Source organism: Salvelinus sp. IW2-2015, linkage group LG3 (genome assembly GCF_002910315.2).
Source record: "Salvelinus sp. IW2-2015 linkage group LG3, ASM291031v2, whole genome shotgun sequence".
Lineage (NCBI taxonomy): Eukaryota > Metazoa > Chordata > Actinopteri > Salmoniformes > Salmonidae > Salvelinus > Salvelinus sp. IW2-2015.
In genome coordinates, this window is record NC_036840.1 from 1759859 (window position 1) to 1776947 (window position 17089).

At 39.0% G+C, this 17089-nt stretch overlaps 1 protein-coding gene and 1 long non-coding RNA gene across 2 annotated transcripts in view; both read left to right on the plus strand.

Moving 5' to 3' along the window:
* Positions 1–11985: 11985 nt before the first annotated feature.
* LOC139022647 (uncharacterized) lies at positions 11986–15554 on the plus strand. Its single transcript, XR_011473712.1, has 3 exons — positions 11986–12318; positions 14137–14291; positions 15415–15554. It is a non-coding gene; the product is annotated as an uncharacterized lncRNA (long non-coding RNA).
* Positions 15555–15812: 258 nt separating this feature from the next.
* The window catches only part of tm7sf3 (transmembrane 7 superfamily member 3), an 8392-nt gene continuing 7115 nt past the window's right edge, over positions 15813–17089 (plus strand). The window contains 3 exon segments of the mRNA XM_070436441.1: positions 15813–15819; positions 16076–16162; positions 16165–16195. Of these exon segments, the coding sequence (XP_070292542.1) occupies positions 15813–15819; positions 16076–16162; positions 16165–16195 (125 nt within the window).

Below are 17089 nucleotides of genomic sequence, written 5' to 3' on the forward strand. Positions count from 1 at the left end.
CCTTTCACCCTCTGAATGGCAAACATACACAATCCATGTCTCAATTATCTCAAGGGTTAAACATCCTTAAAGTGATGTCAATAAGGGATCATAGATTTCACCTGGTCAGTCTGTCATGGAAAGAGCAGGTCTACCAAATCCATTCATTTTAATATGTTGATTGCTTCTCCTTGCCATTATCATTCACCTGATAAGACAAGATGTGTTGCTAACATGGGGTGGGGTGGGGGGGGTCGCTGGGCATGAAAAGGTTAAAGATCCCTGTTCTAGATGTCTCTGTGTACAATGTGTTATGTCACTATATTTATTCCCAGTAATTATATCTAATAAAACTTGTTTTTAAATATAATTTGTTGAGGGAGACTGTTGCGTTACAGCCTGAATTTAAAATTGATTAAATATAGATATTTTGTAACTGGCCTACAAACAATACCCCATGATGTCAAAGTGGAATTATGTTTTAACTGAAGACCTGAAATGTCTTGAGTCAATAAGTATTCAACCTCTTTGTTATGGCAAGCTTAAATAGGTTCAGGAGTAAAAATGTGCTTAAAAAGTCACAATAAGTTGCATGGACTCTGTGTACAATAATAGTGTTTAACATGATATTTGAATGACTACCTCATCTCTGTACTCCATGGCTGTGATAGGAGAAAACTGAGGATGGATCAACAATATTATAGTTACTCCACAATTTTTATTTTATTTATTTAACCTTTATTTAACTAGGCAAGTCAGATAAGAACAAACTCTTACTTACAATGACGGCCTACCAAAGGCTTCCTGCGGGGACGGGGGCCTGGGATTAAAATAAATAAATAAATACAACATAAATATAGGACAAAATACACATCACAACAAGAGAGACAACACTACATAAAGAGAGACCTAAGACAACAACATAGCAAGGCAGCAACACATGACAACACAGCATGGTAGCAAAACAACATAACAACAACATTGTAGCAACACAACATGGTAGCAGCACAAAACATGGTAGAAACATTATTGGGCACAGTCAACAGCACAAAGGTCAAGAAGGTAGAGACAACAGTACATCACACAAAGCAGCCACAACTGTCAGTAAGAGTGTCCATGATTGAGTCTTTGAATGAAGAGATTGAGATAAAACTGTCCAGTTTGTGTGTTTGTTGCAGCTCGTTCCAGTCGCTAGCTGCAGCGAACTGAAAAGAGGAGCGACCCAGGGATGTGTGTGCTTTGGGGACCATTAACAGAATGTGACTGGCAGAATGGGTGTTGTATGTGGAGGATGAGGGCTGCAGTAGATATCTCAGCTAGGGGGGAGTAAGGCCTAAGAGGGTTTAATAAATAAGCATCAACCAGTGGATCTTGCAATGGGTATACAGAGATGACCAGTTTACAGAGGAGTATAGAGTGCAGTGATGTGTACTATAAGGAGCATTGGCGGCAAATCTGATGGCCGAATGGTAAAGAACGTCTTGCCGCTCGAGAGCACCGTTACCTGCCGATCTATAAATTATGTCTCCGTAATCTAACATGGGTAGGATGGTCATCTGAATCAGGGTTAGTTTGGCAGCTGGGGTGAAAGAGGAGCGATTATTATAGAGGAAACCAAGTCTAGATTTAACTTTAGCCTGCAGCTTTGATATGTGCTGAGAGAAGGACAGTGCACCGCCTAGCCATACTCCCAAGTACTTGTATGAGGTGACTACCTCAAGCTCGAAACGCTCAGAGGTAGTAATAACACCTGTGGGAAGAGGGGCATTCTTCTTACCAAACCACATGACCTTTGTTTTGGAGGTGTTCAGAACAGGGTTAATGGTAGAGAAAGCTTGTTGGACACTAAGAAAGCTTTGTTGTAGAGCGTTTAACATAAAATCCAGGGAGGGGCCAGCTGAGTATAAGACTGTATCATCTGCATATAAATGGATGAGAGAGCTTCCTACTGCCTGAGCTATGTTGTTGATGTAAATTGAGAAGAGCGTGGGGCCTAGGATTGAGCCTTGGTCCATGAGGAGGAGAGAGAAGCACTGCAGTACTTAATGCAGCTGGTGGCCACAACAGATACTGACTGTTACTTCTGATTTTGACCCCCCCTTTGTTCAGGGACACATTATTCAATTTCTGTTAGTCACATGTCTGTGGAACTTGTTCAGTTTATGTCTAAGTTGTTGAATCCTGTTATGTTCATACAAATATTTACACAGTATGTTGAAAATAAATGCAGTTGACAGTGAGAGGACGTTTCTTTTTTTGCTGAGTTTATTTGAAAGTTTAATGCTTAAAACCAGCAAATCAAATTGTTTGGGGACAGACTTGATGGAGACAACCGAGCACTGAAGGTGATCCTTGGTAAAGATTGCCACTCCCCCACTTTTTGAAGATCTGTCTTGCCGAAAAAGGTTAGAACCAGAAAGGTTAACACCAGTATTCAAAACACTCTTTCTTAACCACGTCTCAGTGATGACCAACACATTTGGATTGGAGCTGTGAACTCACACTTTCAATTGATCCATTTTAGGTAATAAGCTTTTAGTGTTAACGTGCAGAAAACCCAGGCTTTTACGAGAGCAGAAATCAGTGAAGCAGATATCAGAGCACAAGTCAGAATTGGGTTAGCAACTATAGATGGGCCAGGGTGTACACACGCATTTCCAGATATCATCAACAGTAATACAATCAAGGCACGGCACAGTACAGGGAGAGATCTGCAGTGCTGATTTATGACATCTGAATGTGCATCAGATGGCAACAAGATCATATTGTACAGCAATTTCATCAGGTAACATGAATACAAAGCCGGCGAGAGGTGGTTAGAATAGGATGGGAGGCCAAAAGTCTGTGTAACCAGTAGAGAGTCAGAGTCCCGAGTGTGGGAACAAACATAGTCTGTCCCACGGTTGGGGAAAGAAAGTTTGTAGTCAACAAAGTATGCAGGAGTCATGAGGCAAATAGCAAAATGCACAAGAAAAAAAAGTAATATTTAAAGACTTGGGGCTAGCCATTGTAAGTTCATGTCAGTCGCCCCAACAGTGCGTGTGTGCTGGAGGCGAGCGAAAGCTCGGGAGAGACGGGTGAGTGTGATGGAGGTACCTGTACCAGACAGGGGGAGACAGGCCAGGGCAGACGGTGAACAGATCGCCAGGTGGAATCCAAGCAGCAGTGCAGCAGGCAATGGGAGTAGGTGTCACACCCACTTGGAAGAAGCTTTCTTGTAGAAAATGCCAGTGAATGGTCTTTGGACAGCAAGACGGGGCTTCAGAGGACGCTTCAAGGACTCCTGACACTTGTTGGGCCCAAAGGCCTTTTACTTCACACCTTAGTGCTAATTGAATTTGTATCTAGCTCAGTTCCAGGTTGGAATGGTGTCCTCAAGTCTCTGCTGTTTGTTGGCTAGAGCATCCTCCCAATACTAAATGACAGAGTGAAAAGAAGGAAACCTGTACAAAATAAAAAATATTCAATATCCCTTTGAGCATGGTGAAGTTATAAATTACACTTTGGATGGTGTATCAACACACCCAGTCACGACAAAGATACAGGCCTTCCTTACTCACTTGTCAGAGAGGAAGGAAACCACTCAGGGATTTTACCATGAGGCCAATGGTGACTTTAAAACAGTTACAGTTTAATGTCTGTGATAGGAAAACTCTGAGGATGGATCAACAACATTGTAGTTACTCCACAAAACTAACTTAAATTACAGTGAAAAGAAGGTAGCCTGTACAGAATAAAAATATTCCAAAACATGCATCCTCTTTGCAGTAAGGCACTAAAGTAATACTGCAAGAAATGTGGCAAAGCAATTACATTTTTGTCCTGAATACAAAGTGTTACACATTACTGAGTACCACTATTCATATTTTCAAGCATAATGGTGGCTGCATCACGTTATGGGTTCGCTTGGAATCCTTACGGATAGGGGAGTTTTCAGGATTAAAAACTAATGGAGCTAAGCACAAGCAAAATCCTAGAGGAAAACCTGGTTCAGTCTGCTTTCCACGAGAGACTGGGAGATGAATGCACCTTTCAGCAGGACAATCACCTAGAACACAAGGCCCAATCTAAACTGGAGTTGCTTTCCAAGAAGACGGGGAATGGTCCTGAGTGGCTGAGATACAGTTTTGAGTTAAATCTACTTGAAAATCTATGGCTTGACCGGAAAATGTTTGTCTAGCAATGATCAACAACCAATTTGACAGAGCTTGAAGAATTTTGAAAATAATAGTGGGCAAATGTTTCACAATCCAGTTGTGGAAAGCTCTTAGAGACTTACCCAGAAAGACTTTTAGGTGTAATCGCTGCCAAACATGCTTCTACAAGGGGGGACTCAGAGGTGTAAATACTTATGTAAATTAGATCTATCTGAATTTCATTTTCAACAAATWTGCTACAATTTCTGAAAACATGTTTTCCAGTTATGGGGTATTGTGTGTAGATGGGTGAGAAAAATGATATATTTAATCCATTTTGAATTCAGGATTTAACACAACAAGGTGGAATAAGTGAAGGGCTATGAACACTTTCTGAAGGCTCTGTATGTGATGGAAAGAGCAGGTGTTCCTAATGTTTTGAACACTCAGTGTATAAATTATATTCTTCAACAATCAATAGGTACATATCATTAATAGTCCAAAAATTGATGTAGCAATTACATATTTTCTATGGCTGTAGAAGATGACCCCTTTAAGATGAGTGCACTAACTGTAAATCGCAAATGAGATTGTCTGCTAAACTAATCAAATGTTATGTAAATGTAATACCCAGTGCCATTTCTTAAAAGGGATGAGATTCAATCCATCCACATTTGCTAGGGTATGCATGTCCTAATGAATATGACCGTGATAACCATATAATACTCTTGCAAACTTCCATAGCGTAAAACAACAGACTGTCTGAATCAACCCAACTGAAACAAATTTACAGGGCAATCAATGCCAAAATGCCTGTGTCCCAACTCCAGCTTTTAAACTCCCAATTGTAAGGTTCTATATGCGTTACACTCAGGCCTCCTGGTGGCTTGAATTGGAGGTGAAACAGGACAAAAATTGTGACAGAAAAATGTAAAACACAAATTCATATTTATCATACTCCAAAAATTCAAACATATTGTACAAAATATTATTTTACATAAATAATATTACTTATTTTCCCCATAAACTGTAGCTGGGTCACATTTGACCCAAATATTCTCATGGGTCATTTTCCACTAAATTTCCTCTTGGCTCACTGAAGTTAGGATATGTACTTACAGTGCCTTCAGAAAGTATTCATACCCCTTGACTTATTCCACATTTTATTGTTTTACAGCCTGAATAAAAAAATTATTGCCTTGAAAACATGTTTGTAGAATTTTTTTTCACATTTATTGAAAATGAAATGCCAAAATATCTAATTTGCACAAGTATTCACACCCCTGAGTCAATACTTTGTAGAAGCACCTTTGGCAGCGATTACAACTGTGAGTCTTTCMGGGTAAGTCTCATAGAGCTTTCCACACCTGAATTGTGCAACATTTACCCATTATTCTTTAAAAAATTCTTCAAACTCTGTCAAATTGGTTGTTGATCATTGCTAGATATTGAAACAAACATTTTCAGGTCTTGCCATAGATTTTCAAGTAGATTTAAGTCAAAACTGTAACTCGGCCACTCAGTATCAGTCAGTCTTCTTGGTAAGCAATTCCAGTGTAGATTTGGCCTTGTGTTTTATGTTATTGTCCCTCTGAAAGGTGAATTCATCTCCCAGTGTCTCATGGAAAGCAGACTGAAACAGGTTTTCTTCTAGGGTTTTGCCTGTGCTTAGCGCCATTCCGTTTCTTTTTTATCCTGAAAAACTCCCCAGTCCTTAACAATTACAAACATACCCATAACAAGATGCAGCCACCACTATGCTTGACAATATGAAGAGCGGTACGCAGTAATGTTTTGTATTGGATTTTCTCCAAACATAACACTTTCTATTCAGGACAAAAAATGTAATTGCTTTGCCACGTTTTTTTTGCAGTATTACTTTAGTGCCTTGTTGCAAACAGGGTACATGTTTTGGAATATTTTTATTCTGTACAGGCTTCCTTCTTTTCACTGTCATTTAGGTTAGTATTGTGGAGTAACTACAATGTTGTTGATCCATCCTCAGAGTTCTCCTATCACAGCCATTAAACTGTAACTGTTTTAAAGTCATCATTGGCCTCATGGAAAAATTCCTGAGCAGTTTCCTTCCTCTCCGGCAACTGAGTTAGGAAGGCCTGTATCTTTGTAGTGACTGGGTGTATTGATAAACCATTCAAAGTGTAATTTTTTAACTTCACCATGCTCAAAGGGATATTTAATGTCTGCTTTTTATTTTTACCCATCTACCAATAGGTGCCCTTCTTTGCGAGGCATTGGAAAACCTCCCTGGTCTTTATGGTTGAATCTGTGTTTGAAATTCACTGCACGATTGAGTGACCTTACACATATTTGGATGTGTTGGGTTCAGGGATGAGGTAGTCATTCAAAAATCATGTTAAACACTATTATTGCACACAGAATGAGTCCATGCAACTTATTATGTAACTTGTTAAGCAAATTTTTACTCCTGAACTTATTTAGGCTTGCCATAAAAAAGGGGTTAAATACTTATTGACTCAAGACATTTCAGCTTTTCATTTGTAATTCATTTGTTAAAAAAATATATATACACTCCCGTTCAAAAGTTTGGGGTCAATTAGAAATGTCCTTGTTTTTGAAAGATAATTTAAAAAATTGTCCATTAAAATAACATCAAATTGATCAGAAATACAGTGTTGACATTGTTAATGTTGTAAATGACTATTATAGCTGGAAACGGCAGATTTTTTATGGAATATCTACATAGGCGTTCAGAGGCCCATTATCAGCAACCATCACTCCTGTGTTCCAATGGCACGTTGTGTTAGCTAATCCAAGTTTATAATTTTAAAAGGCTAATTGATCATTAGAAAACCCTTTTGCAATTATGTTAGCACAGCTGAAAACAGTTGAGCTGATTAAAGAAGCAATAAAACTGGCTTTCTTTAGACTAGTTGAGTATCTTGAGCATCAGCATTTGTGGGTTCGATTACAGGCTCAAAATGTCCAGAAACAAAGAACTTTCTTCTGAAACTCATCAGTCTATTCTTGTTCTGAGAAATGAAGGCTATTCCATGCGAGAAATTGCCAAGAAACTGAAGATCTCGTACATCGCTGTGTACTACTCCCTTCACAGAACAGCTTTATCTGGCTCTAACCAGAATAGAAAGAGGAGTGGGAGGCCCCGGTGCACAACTGAGCAAGAGGACAAGTACATTAGAATGTCTAGTTTGAGAAACAGAAGCCTCACAAGTCCTCAACTGGCAGCTTCATTAAATAGTACCCGCAAAACACCAGTCTAAACGTCAACAGTGAAGAGAAGACTCTGGGATGCTGGCCTTCTAGACAGAGTTGCAAAGAAAAAGCCATATCTCAGACTGGCGAGGGGAAGATTGGGAAAAAATGTTATGGACAGATGAATCTAAGTTTGAGGTGTTCGGATCACAAAGAAGAACATTCTTGAGACGCAGAAAAAATGAAAAGATGCTGGAGGAGTGCTTAATGCCATCTGTCAAGCATGGTGGAGGCAATGCGATGGTCTGGGGGTGCTTTGGTGGTGGTAAAGTGGGAGGTTTGTACAGGGTAAAAGGGATCTTGAAGAAGGAAGGCTATCACTCCATTTTGCAACGCCATGCCATACCCTGTGGACGGTGCTTAATTGGAGCCAATTTCCTCCTACAACAGGACAATGACCCAAAGCACAGCTCCAAACTATGCAAGAACTATTTAGGGAAGAAGCAGTCAGCTGGTGTTCTGTCTATAATGGAGTGGCCAGCACAGTCACCGGATCTCAACCCAATTGAACTGTTGTGGGAGCAGCTTGACCGTATGGTACATAAGAAGTGGCCATCAAGCCAATCCAATTTGTGGGAGGTTCTTCAGGAAGCATCTGGTGAAATCTCTTCAGATTACCTCAACAAATTGACAACAAGAATAGCAAATGTCTGCAAGGCTGTAATTGCTGCAAATTAAGGATTCTTTGACGAAAGCAAAGTTTGAAGGACACAATTATTATTTAAATTAAAAATTATTATTTATAACCTTGTCAGTGTCTTGACTATATTTCCTATTCATTTTGCAACTTATTTCATGTATGTTTTCATGGAAAACAAGGACATTTCTAAGTGACCCCAAACTTTTGAATGGTAGTGAATGTATATATATATATATATATATATATCATTCCACTTTGAAAATATGGGGTATTGTGTGTAGGCCAGAGACAAAATAAAATCTCGATTTATTACATTTTAAATTCAGGCTGCAATACAACCACATGTGGAAAAGTCAAGGTGTGTGAATACTTTCTGAGGGCACTGTATCTATTTCATAATTATTATTATGTTTTTTTAAATCAGATATTGTGCATTTTACCGAAATTTCCCCCAAATTCTCATATTTTTTATTTTATTTTTTTATTTAACCTTTATTTAACCAGGAAGGGCTCATTGAGATTTAAAATCTATTTTTCAAGAGCGTCCTGGCCAAGATAGGCAGCACCAAGTCATTACAAAAATTACAGACAGACAACATGAAAAACTACAAGTAATCTAGTAAAAACCATTGAATTCACAAGAGTATAACAATATCAAAAACAGCAAATTAAAAACATTGACAGGTCAGGGAATCAGCCTCAAAATCCTTCATCAGTGATTTAAAGACACCAATCGGGACAAGTTCTTCCAGTTTAAAATTATTTTGTAAGGTGTTCCAAGACGATGGCGCAGAGTACATAAAAGACCTTTTACCAAATTCAGTTCGGACATTTGGAACAGTTAGCAGGATAAAGTCTAGCGAACGAAGAGAGTACCCACCACATTTCTGAACAATAAAAATGCCCAAATAAAAAGGTAGTAAATCCAAAATGGCTTTGTAAATAAAAGTATACCAGTGACTGAGCCTACGAGTGACTAGAGAAGGCCAGCCAACCCTGGTATATAAAGTGCAGTGGTGCGTAAGGGTTTTGCAGTTTAAAATAAATCTCAAAGTGCCATGGTAAAGAGTGTCAATTGATCTCAAACACTGAGCGGAAGCATTCATATATAAAATATCCCCATAGTCTAGTAAAGGCATAAATGTAGCTGATACTAGCCTCCTTCTGGCTTCAAAAGAAAAACAGGCCTTATTCCAAAAATAAAATCCCAATTTCAGCTTCAATTTTTTTGTAAGTTGTTGAATATGCAATTTAAAAGAGAGGCCGTCATCAATTAGAATTCCAAGATATTTATATGAGGTTACAACCTCAATCTCCTTGCCCTGACAGGTAGTAATAGGTGATAGGTTCAGAGGTCTATTTCTTGCATTAGAAAACACCATTAGTTTAGTTTTGTCAGTATTGAGGATAAGCTTCAATTGACACAAGGTATGTTGAACAGTATAAAAAGCAGTTTGCAAGTTCTGGAAAGCTTTTGTAAGAGATGAGGCACAACAGTAAATAACAGTATCATCAGCATAAATTGAAGTTGTGCATTTTGGACATTTTTGTCTAAATCATTTATATAAATAGTGAATAAGAGAGGACCAAGTACAGAGCCTTGGGGCACACCATTCAGGACAGACAATTTAACAGACATAAGCCCATCAAATTGAGTGCACTGAGTTCTATCAGACAGATAGTTAGCAAACCATGCAACTGCATGCTCCGAAAGACCTACACTCAACAATCTCTGCCTTAGTATAGCATGATCAACTGTATCAAAAGCCTTAGAGAGATCAATAAAAAGTGAGACACAGTGCTGTTTTTTTGTCAAGGGCTTCAGTGATACATTTAAAACCTTCATGGCTGCTGTAATTGTGCTATGCTTCTTCCTGAAGCCCGATTGGTACATTGATAAATAGAGTTAGTAAATAAAAACTTTTTATCTGTTCACTTACAAGGTTTCAAGTATTTTCACCAGGGGTGACAGCTTTGAGATTGGCCTATAATTATTTAAAGAGTTGGATCTCCCCCTTTTAAAAGTGTAGGACAAAAGCTGATTTCCAGAATCTTGGAATTTCATTACATTCCAAGGTTAGATTGAACAGATATGTAAGTGGTTCAGCTATGAAATCAGCTGCCAGATTTAAAAAGCAGGGATCCAAAAGATCAGGACCTGCAAGCTTTCTTTGATCTAAGGATTTCAGGGCTTTATGTACCACCTGCACTGAGAATGGCAGAAAGCTAAAAGTTTGACCAGCTCTCACTGGTTCATCCACACAGGGTTGTACAGAGACAGAAGACACTGGTTCATCCACACAGGGTTGTACAGAGACAGAGGACACTGAATCAAACAGCCTACCAGATGATACAAAATGCTCATTGAAACAATTCAGCATTTCAGTTTTGTCATATATAGCAACAGAGTCCTTCAAAACACATGACGGTAATTCATTAACATTACTGATACCAGACATAGACTTAATAGCATTCCAAAACTTTCTAGGGTCATTCAGGTTATCAGTGGTAACAGACATAAAATATTCAGACTTGGCCTTCCTGAGAAGAAAAGAACACTTGTTTCTTAACTGCCTAAAAATAAGCCAATCAGCATCAGAACAWGATTTCCTTGCTTTAGCCCAGGCTAGATTACGGTCGTGAATAATACAAGACAGCTCAGAAGAAAACCATGGATTATCCCGCCCTTTAACCCTGAACCTGCGGAATGGGGCATGTTTGTTTACTATTTGGGAAAAAACCATAATGAAAGAATATCCAGGCAGTTTCCACATCAGGGATAAGCTCAATCTTGCTCCAGTCAAAATAAAACAAATCATGAAAGAAAGCCTGCTCATTAAAACACTTCAAATTTCTCTTACYAATAAAACGTGGATTTGTCTTTGGAACCTTAGTATTTCTAACAGCAACAACAGCARAATGGTCACTTAAATCATTACAAAAAACACCAACCGCAGAATATTTATGTGGAACATTTGTCAATATCAAATCAATCAGGGTAGATTTATCTGGGCATTTAAGATTTGGGCGAGTGGGTGAATTAATCAACTGGGTAAGATTCTGTTTTAAATCATCAGACACCGGCTTTAACCAACACCAGTTGAGATCACCAATCAAGATCATTTCACTGTAAAGAAGTTTAGACATAAGGTGCGTCAAAGAAGAAAATGCATCACCGAGAGCAGAGGGGGGTCTATAACAGCCAATCACAGTTATAGAGAGGCCCTTTGAAACCTCAATATTCAAAGCAAGAAATTACCGTAACAGTCCAAAAAAGTAATAAACCAATACCATGCTAATATTTTGTTCACATTTCTCGCCAAATAAAAAAGCCTGAGTTAAACATAACACTGAAAATAAATGTAATTATAAAAAAGCTATACAATTATATCAGACTTTTTCCCAGTTTGAGTGTTTTAGACGTTTTTGTAATGAGAAGGTCAATTGCGGTAAAGTGGGTGATTGAGAATAAGAACTTCATTCTGAAGGCATTTAAATGAATACATTTACTTAACCTCTACAACTCTAGATGATGCATCATAGGTAAATAAAACTAAATATGATAGTTTAATGTAAATGTCAACGTGTATTACATTTTATGATTTATGGACAAACTACAGCAACATATTTTGTGTTTTATTCAAATAAGTTTGGTTTTTCTAAAGTAAAATTGTATACAATTCTGGATACGAGAATTTAGTCTGGATGCATTTCGATAATGAGAATTTGGTATGAAAATATACAAAATTCTGTAGAAAGTTAAAAACGGATTTAAAATATACACGTTTGCCAAAAACGATACATCTTAGTCCTTAGAATGATAGTTGATTTATCAGATGCATCATGGTTTTGTAACTCAATTTGCTACAGATATGTTTAAAACTGGTTTCATGGTAATCACCCAGTTGCTGTTTTGTTCAGGGATTGGGCAAATGTAAACCCACCACGAGGTTACAATCTATGCGCTCTGGAACGCCCGCTAGGACTAGGGACTGGGACCTGCCCAGTTTGTTTTGACGTCTCCTGGAGAAAGGAAGTGGCTTGCAGCAGTTGACATTCGTAGTACGTTTGAGCGACCGGACATGGTTGGAGTTGTTCCGCGGAAGCAACAACAGCAATGAAAACGAATTTGTAGCCACACTATGTTGCACTGGCCTGTAGCCTTTATTGAATATCTCAGCAACTGTGTTGCAAGTGAATGTAGCAGACTAGGAAGTAGGAACGTGGGCCTGAAGAAAATGCCGTCCTCCTGGCTAATGTACATATTTTTATATGTCTTGGTCTGTGATGGAGTTGTAGCACAAGTGGAAAGTAAGTCGTGCTTTTAATATTTTAAAATACAATTGGCAAGAGATTAATTTGTATAACTTTCAGATTACATCAAGGTTGCTGGCTGAAAGCCAATCATACTCTAGCTAACGTCTTATTGTTTTATATGAAGAAGATATATACGCCTTCTTTGAATCAGAGATATCAACTCCACTAACTTAATGAATTGTTAACCATTCCTATGTTTGGAGATGTTACCTATTGTTGTAGTTAGTCTTCACATTGAGGCTGGAGAAATATGAACCACTCTCAAATTCATAGATGGAACTGTGGATGCACGGGCTGATAGTCCATAACATGGACTAACGTTAACTAGTTGTATTTTGAAATGGCATTGTTTGTTTACAAAGACTCAAATATAGACAAAAACAAACAATGGATTTAAACATCCTTATTGTTTGGGTTATGATGAAGTGAAGACAGTTGTACTAGTTGCTGGAAAAGTGGAAGCAAAACACTTCAATATGTCTTCAACAGTAAAATAGTTATGTGGAATTAGTCTGGGATTTCAAAAAAGGCTATTATTGTTCATGGTAAAAATATATGTTTTATCTTTCACTCAATTTCATACCCAGGTTGTATAGGCTATGTAAATGCTACACTAAACATAGGATAAAATGCTGATTGTATACACCCACTCTTGCCATGCCAGTATGCACAGCATTTAAAAATAGATATTTCTCCCATGGAATCTAATTCCTATACTACTACATATAATTGAAATGTAGGGCTAATTACACTGCAAGTGAAATGGTCGCTAGTGAGGCATCTTTGGATTGGCCCTAGTGAACAGGTGGTATGCCATTGACATATTTAATGCTTGAGAAAGCAGCAGGCATTAGGAATTGGCTGCTTACGTTTTTTTGTTAAACGAATGTTAAACGAATGGAAAAGAACCCATCATGGCAGTCATGCTTCTTTTTCAGTCTAACCTTTAAATCGGTCACGATGAGAATACAGTATACCCATGTGCAAATTACCCTTGTACCCTGACAAACCATCACATGTGTTGGAAGATTCAACAGAGAGAGAGAGAGAGAGAGAGAGAGAAAAGAGACCGGTGAGAAAGACAGGTGACAATTCAGGAGGTATGGACAGACAGAGAGACCAGAAAAGTAGACATAAGGCTGTACAAAGGATGGGGAGAGTATAAAGTGAAAAAGCATTTGTAATACACAATCAGTGAGAACAACCAGTAGTCTATTTGTTGTCACAATAGTTACAATACAATAATATGGCCTGCCTTGTTTTTGGTATATGTTGTGGATTAAAGGTGTCATTCTCAGATGTATTTACGATAAGCTCACATCCTGGATGATGTTGTCACAACCACAGGGGTAACCACATAGTCACGGGACCCTGTGCGAGATTTATCAGTGAGCTGTCAACGGAAATCAGAACAGCAGAACTGGAAAGACATTCACACTTACGGGTGGCCAACTCATAAAACATTTTAGAAAAAAGCTCAGTGCTGTTATCCTTGCAAGGTGAGGTATTGAGTGGTATTGAAAACAGCGGTGTCAATATATTTTACCACTACCTTTTTGAGAAAAAAGTGTTACTAGTTAAACAGAATCTCTTTCTCTGAGCGATTGTATTAGTTTAAAACGATATAATTTCCAAATTTGTTGAGCATAGAATATACTGTAGCTCAGTATTTGACTTTTTGATTTTATACAGTCATTTTGGCTCATCTTTAACGGTGTGAATAATTTAGGAACCACTGTATATAATTGAACCTAGTAACAGGTTGTGGATAGCCTGGGAGGATAATGCTGTAACATGTATTTCCTCTCTCAGATCGGGTGGTTTTCCTATTCAACACCTTTCAGAACGTGAATGTGAATGAGAACGAGACAGTTCAGGCAGTGGTCTCCAGAATCCCCCCTGAAGTGGCCTTTATCACCCTCCAGTTCCACACACAGCACAGCAATGCTACACTGTCCTACACCAGGGTAAGACACTGGCTCACGCACAAACACACATGCTCACAGTAAAATATATTTATGTAATAGTCTAATTCAGGTCAATGTTCATTCATTCAATATGACCTATTACCCTATCAAACATGTACAAACAAACACACACACACACACACACGATTGGCACTGATTGGTACACTGACTTGTGGAGGGAAGTCAGATGATGTGGAACCAGACGTGTTGCTCATCATGGGAGGAAGATGGGGCATGAGGCAAGGGTAAGATGGCCAATCCTGGCCTTGGTCCCAGATATCCTAAGGATTGGGTGAAGAAATAATCGCCAATCACCCTATCACACACACAACATTTCTAGTGACCCACTTGCGGCAGAGTCTTGTGAGATTTTCAGACACTCTGAGTAGAGCTGTGGTCATGTGTTAGGCTGGTCACAAGCTCTTTGGTGCTGACGGAAAACTTTGTGAACGCCTTTCCCTCTTTCTACTGAAAATGCTTTGAACTAACTCAAAGTAGTCGTAAGTCAAAGTAGTCGTAAGTCAAAGTAGTCGTAAGTCAAAGTAGTCGTAAGTCAAAGTAGTCGTAAGTCAAAGTAGTCGTAACTCATGGTGGGAATAGGCTAAAGCAGTAAACTGTAGTGAAGTCAACAATGAAAACTGTCCCCAACTGTTAAGGGGAAATGTACCAAACACAGCATAGACAGTTAATGAGTGTCGTCTGGAAGTGAATATCACTACAAGTCATTCTTTCTCCACTGTCTGTCAAAACCATCTGGCAGGTATAGCCTACAGCTAGGTGAGAAGAGGTGGTCAGTCGGGCGTCTGTGCATATTTCAGTAGTACTTTACATTACAGCACTGAATAAAGCAGTAATAACATGGTGGTAGTATGGTAACTACTACGTTAGAGTTACTCACAATGGAGATATTATTTGCCAGGATACATAGAAAATTGAGAGCAACTGAAACTTTCAGGCAAATCAGTGCATTGAAATCAACTTAAGATTGACTTAGAGCTTTAGAACACGGGTCTTCGTGGGATTTCAGGCTTTGGTTTGGCGACTGAGTTGGATGGATTAGGGCTGTGTTGTTGACTGACTATTTGAGCGATTTTCTGGTTGTCTGGTTGACTACTTTGGGCAGATGCCAGGGCTGGGCCTCTCTCTAACAGCGGTGGACTCAGGCCTTCTCTCACCCCTGATCCCCGGTCAGACCAAGCTCTCCTGGTCCTGCTGGCCCCTGATGGACTCTGTGGCTGGCACTGGGGTCATCTCCCCTACACCAGCTCTGGTATGTATGCCCTTCCATCTCCGCTCCAAAATAATCCACCAATTCCTCTCAATTTTAGGTGGCCTCCCACTATCTGTCAAGGGGCTACAGTATGTTGCCTTACATCACTGTTAGCATTCCAGGATGTTTTTACCTCTCACTACTCACCCTCAATCCACCATTGTTTTAACCACTCCATATACCATGTCAAACAATAGCAAGAGTATCTAGTAGATGTGGAGGCCTGTTTCAAACAAACCCCAAAACAAAGAATGTCAGGTAGATTATTGAACAAAACAAATAGTCAACTGAGAACAATTTCAAAGCTGTTTTGTCTTCCACCAAAATGATTGTATCTGTGTAGAGTAATCTGCACTCTACAACTTTCTCCACAGTCACCAGTAGGCCATCTGCATAGACTAATGGTACAAACTCTCAACAGTCTGCTATGCACTACTGCACTGTCAATGGACTTCAAGAAAAAACAGTGACTTGATTGGCTGGTTTTAATGACGTGTTTTCTCTCTCTCTGCAGACCCAGTCCCTGGAGCTTGTAATCTGGAGTTTGACCTGGACATTGACCCAAATGTCTATCTCCACTACAACATTTTTGAGACTACTATCGCTTTGCACCTGCAAATATTGGATATTCAAGGTAACAACACACTAAAGGGTTTATGTATGAGCATCTTGGATTTAATCACTTCTGTCTCACTGCAAAACAAATGTGAGGCAGGGCACTCTGCATATGTTTTTGTTTATACGTTTTAAAGTTAACCCTGGTAAAAGTCAACAATTAGCCAAATAAATTGTCCTGTGACTGAAGACAATGCATTCTTATGGAGGCATTATGTGTTGTCCTACATTTGTGTGGCTTTCGTTGTGGTGGAAGCAGAGTAAGAAATGTTTAATGCCAGGGCTCTGGCTAGGAATGTGCTTTAGTAGAGAAAATAGATTTACCCACAAGTGGAGAGGTACAGTGATTGGAACCCAACCTCTAAAGAATTTTGAGAGAGGGAAATCATTGATATTTTCTTATGTAAATAAAGAAAATACTTTGTTGCTATTAATCAGGCTATGGTGTGATAATGATCATAAAGTTGGCAAGACAGCCCAAACAGATCTGGTTGACCAGGATATGGGAAGTGCTGGCTTTTAGTATTTCCACATACAGTACCTACTCACTCGCATTACACGGACCGCAGAGTGGAAACACACAAAAATTCTGTCAGGGCCAAGCAGACTGCAGAGCGGAAAAACACACTTCCTGTTGTGCATCAAGCAGCTATAATTTAACATTGGCCTGTGGTCTGTAGACTGAACTGTATCTAAAATTTACCAGGAACAAAAATAAACAGATTTTGAAAAGCAGTGACTCAAAAAGCAAAAGACCAAAGAGGTCTAGGAAGGTCTGGGGTAGTCTGTGGCGAACAAAAAAAAGAGTCACAAAGATTTGGAATGAGACAAAAGTGATGGGGACACTTATTTGCGTAGTCTCTAAATTGTATTTAAAAAAAGAAAGAGACTCCGGCCCTTTCTGTTGCAGGTC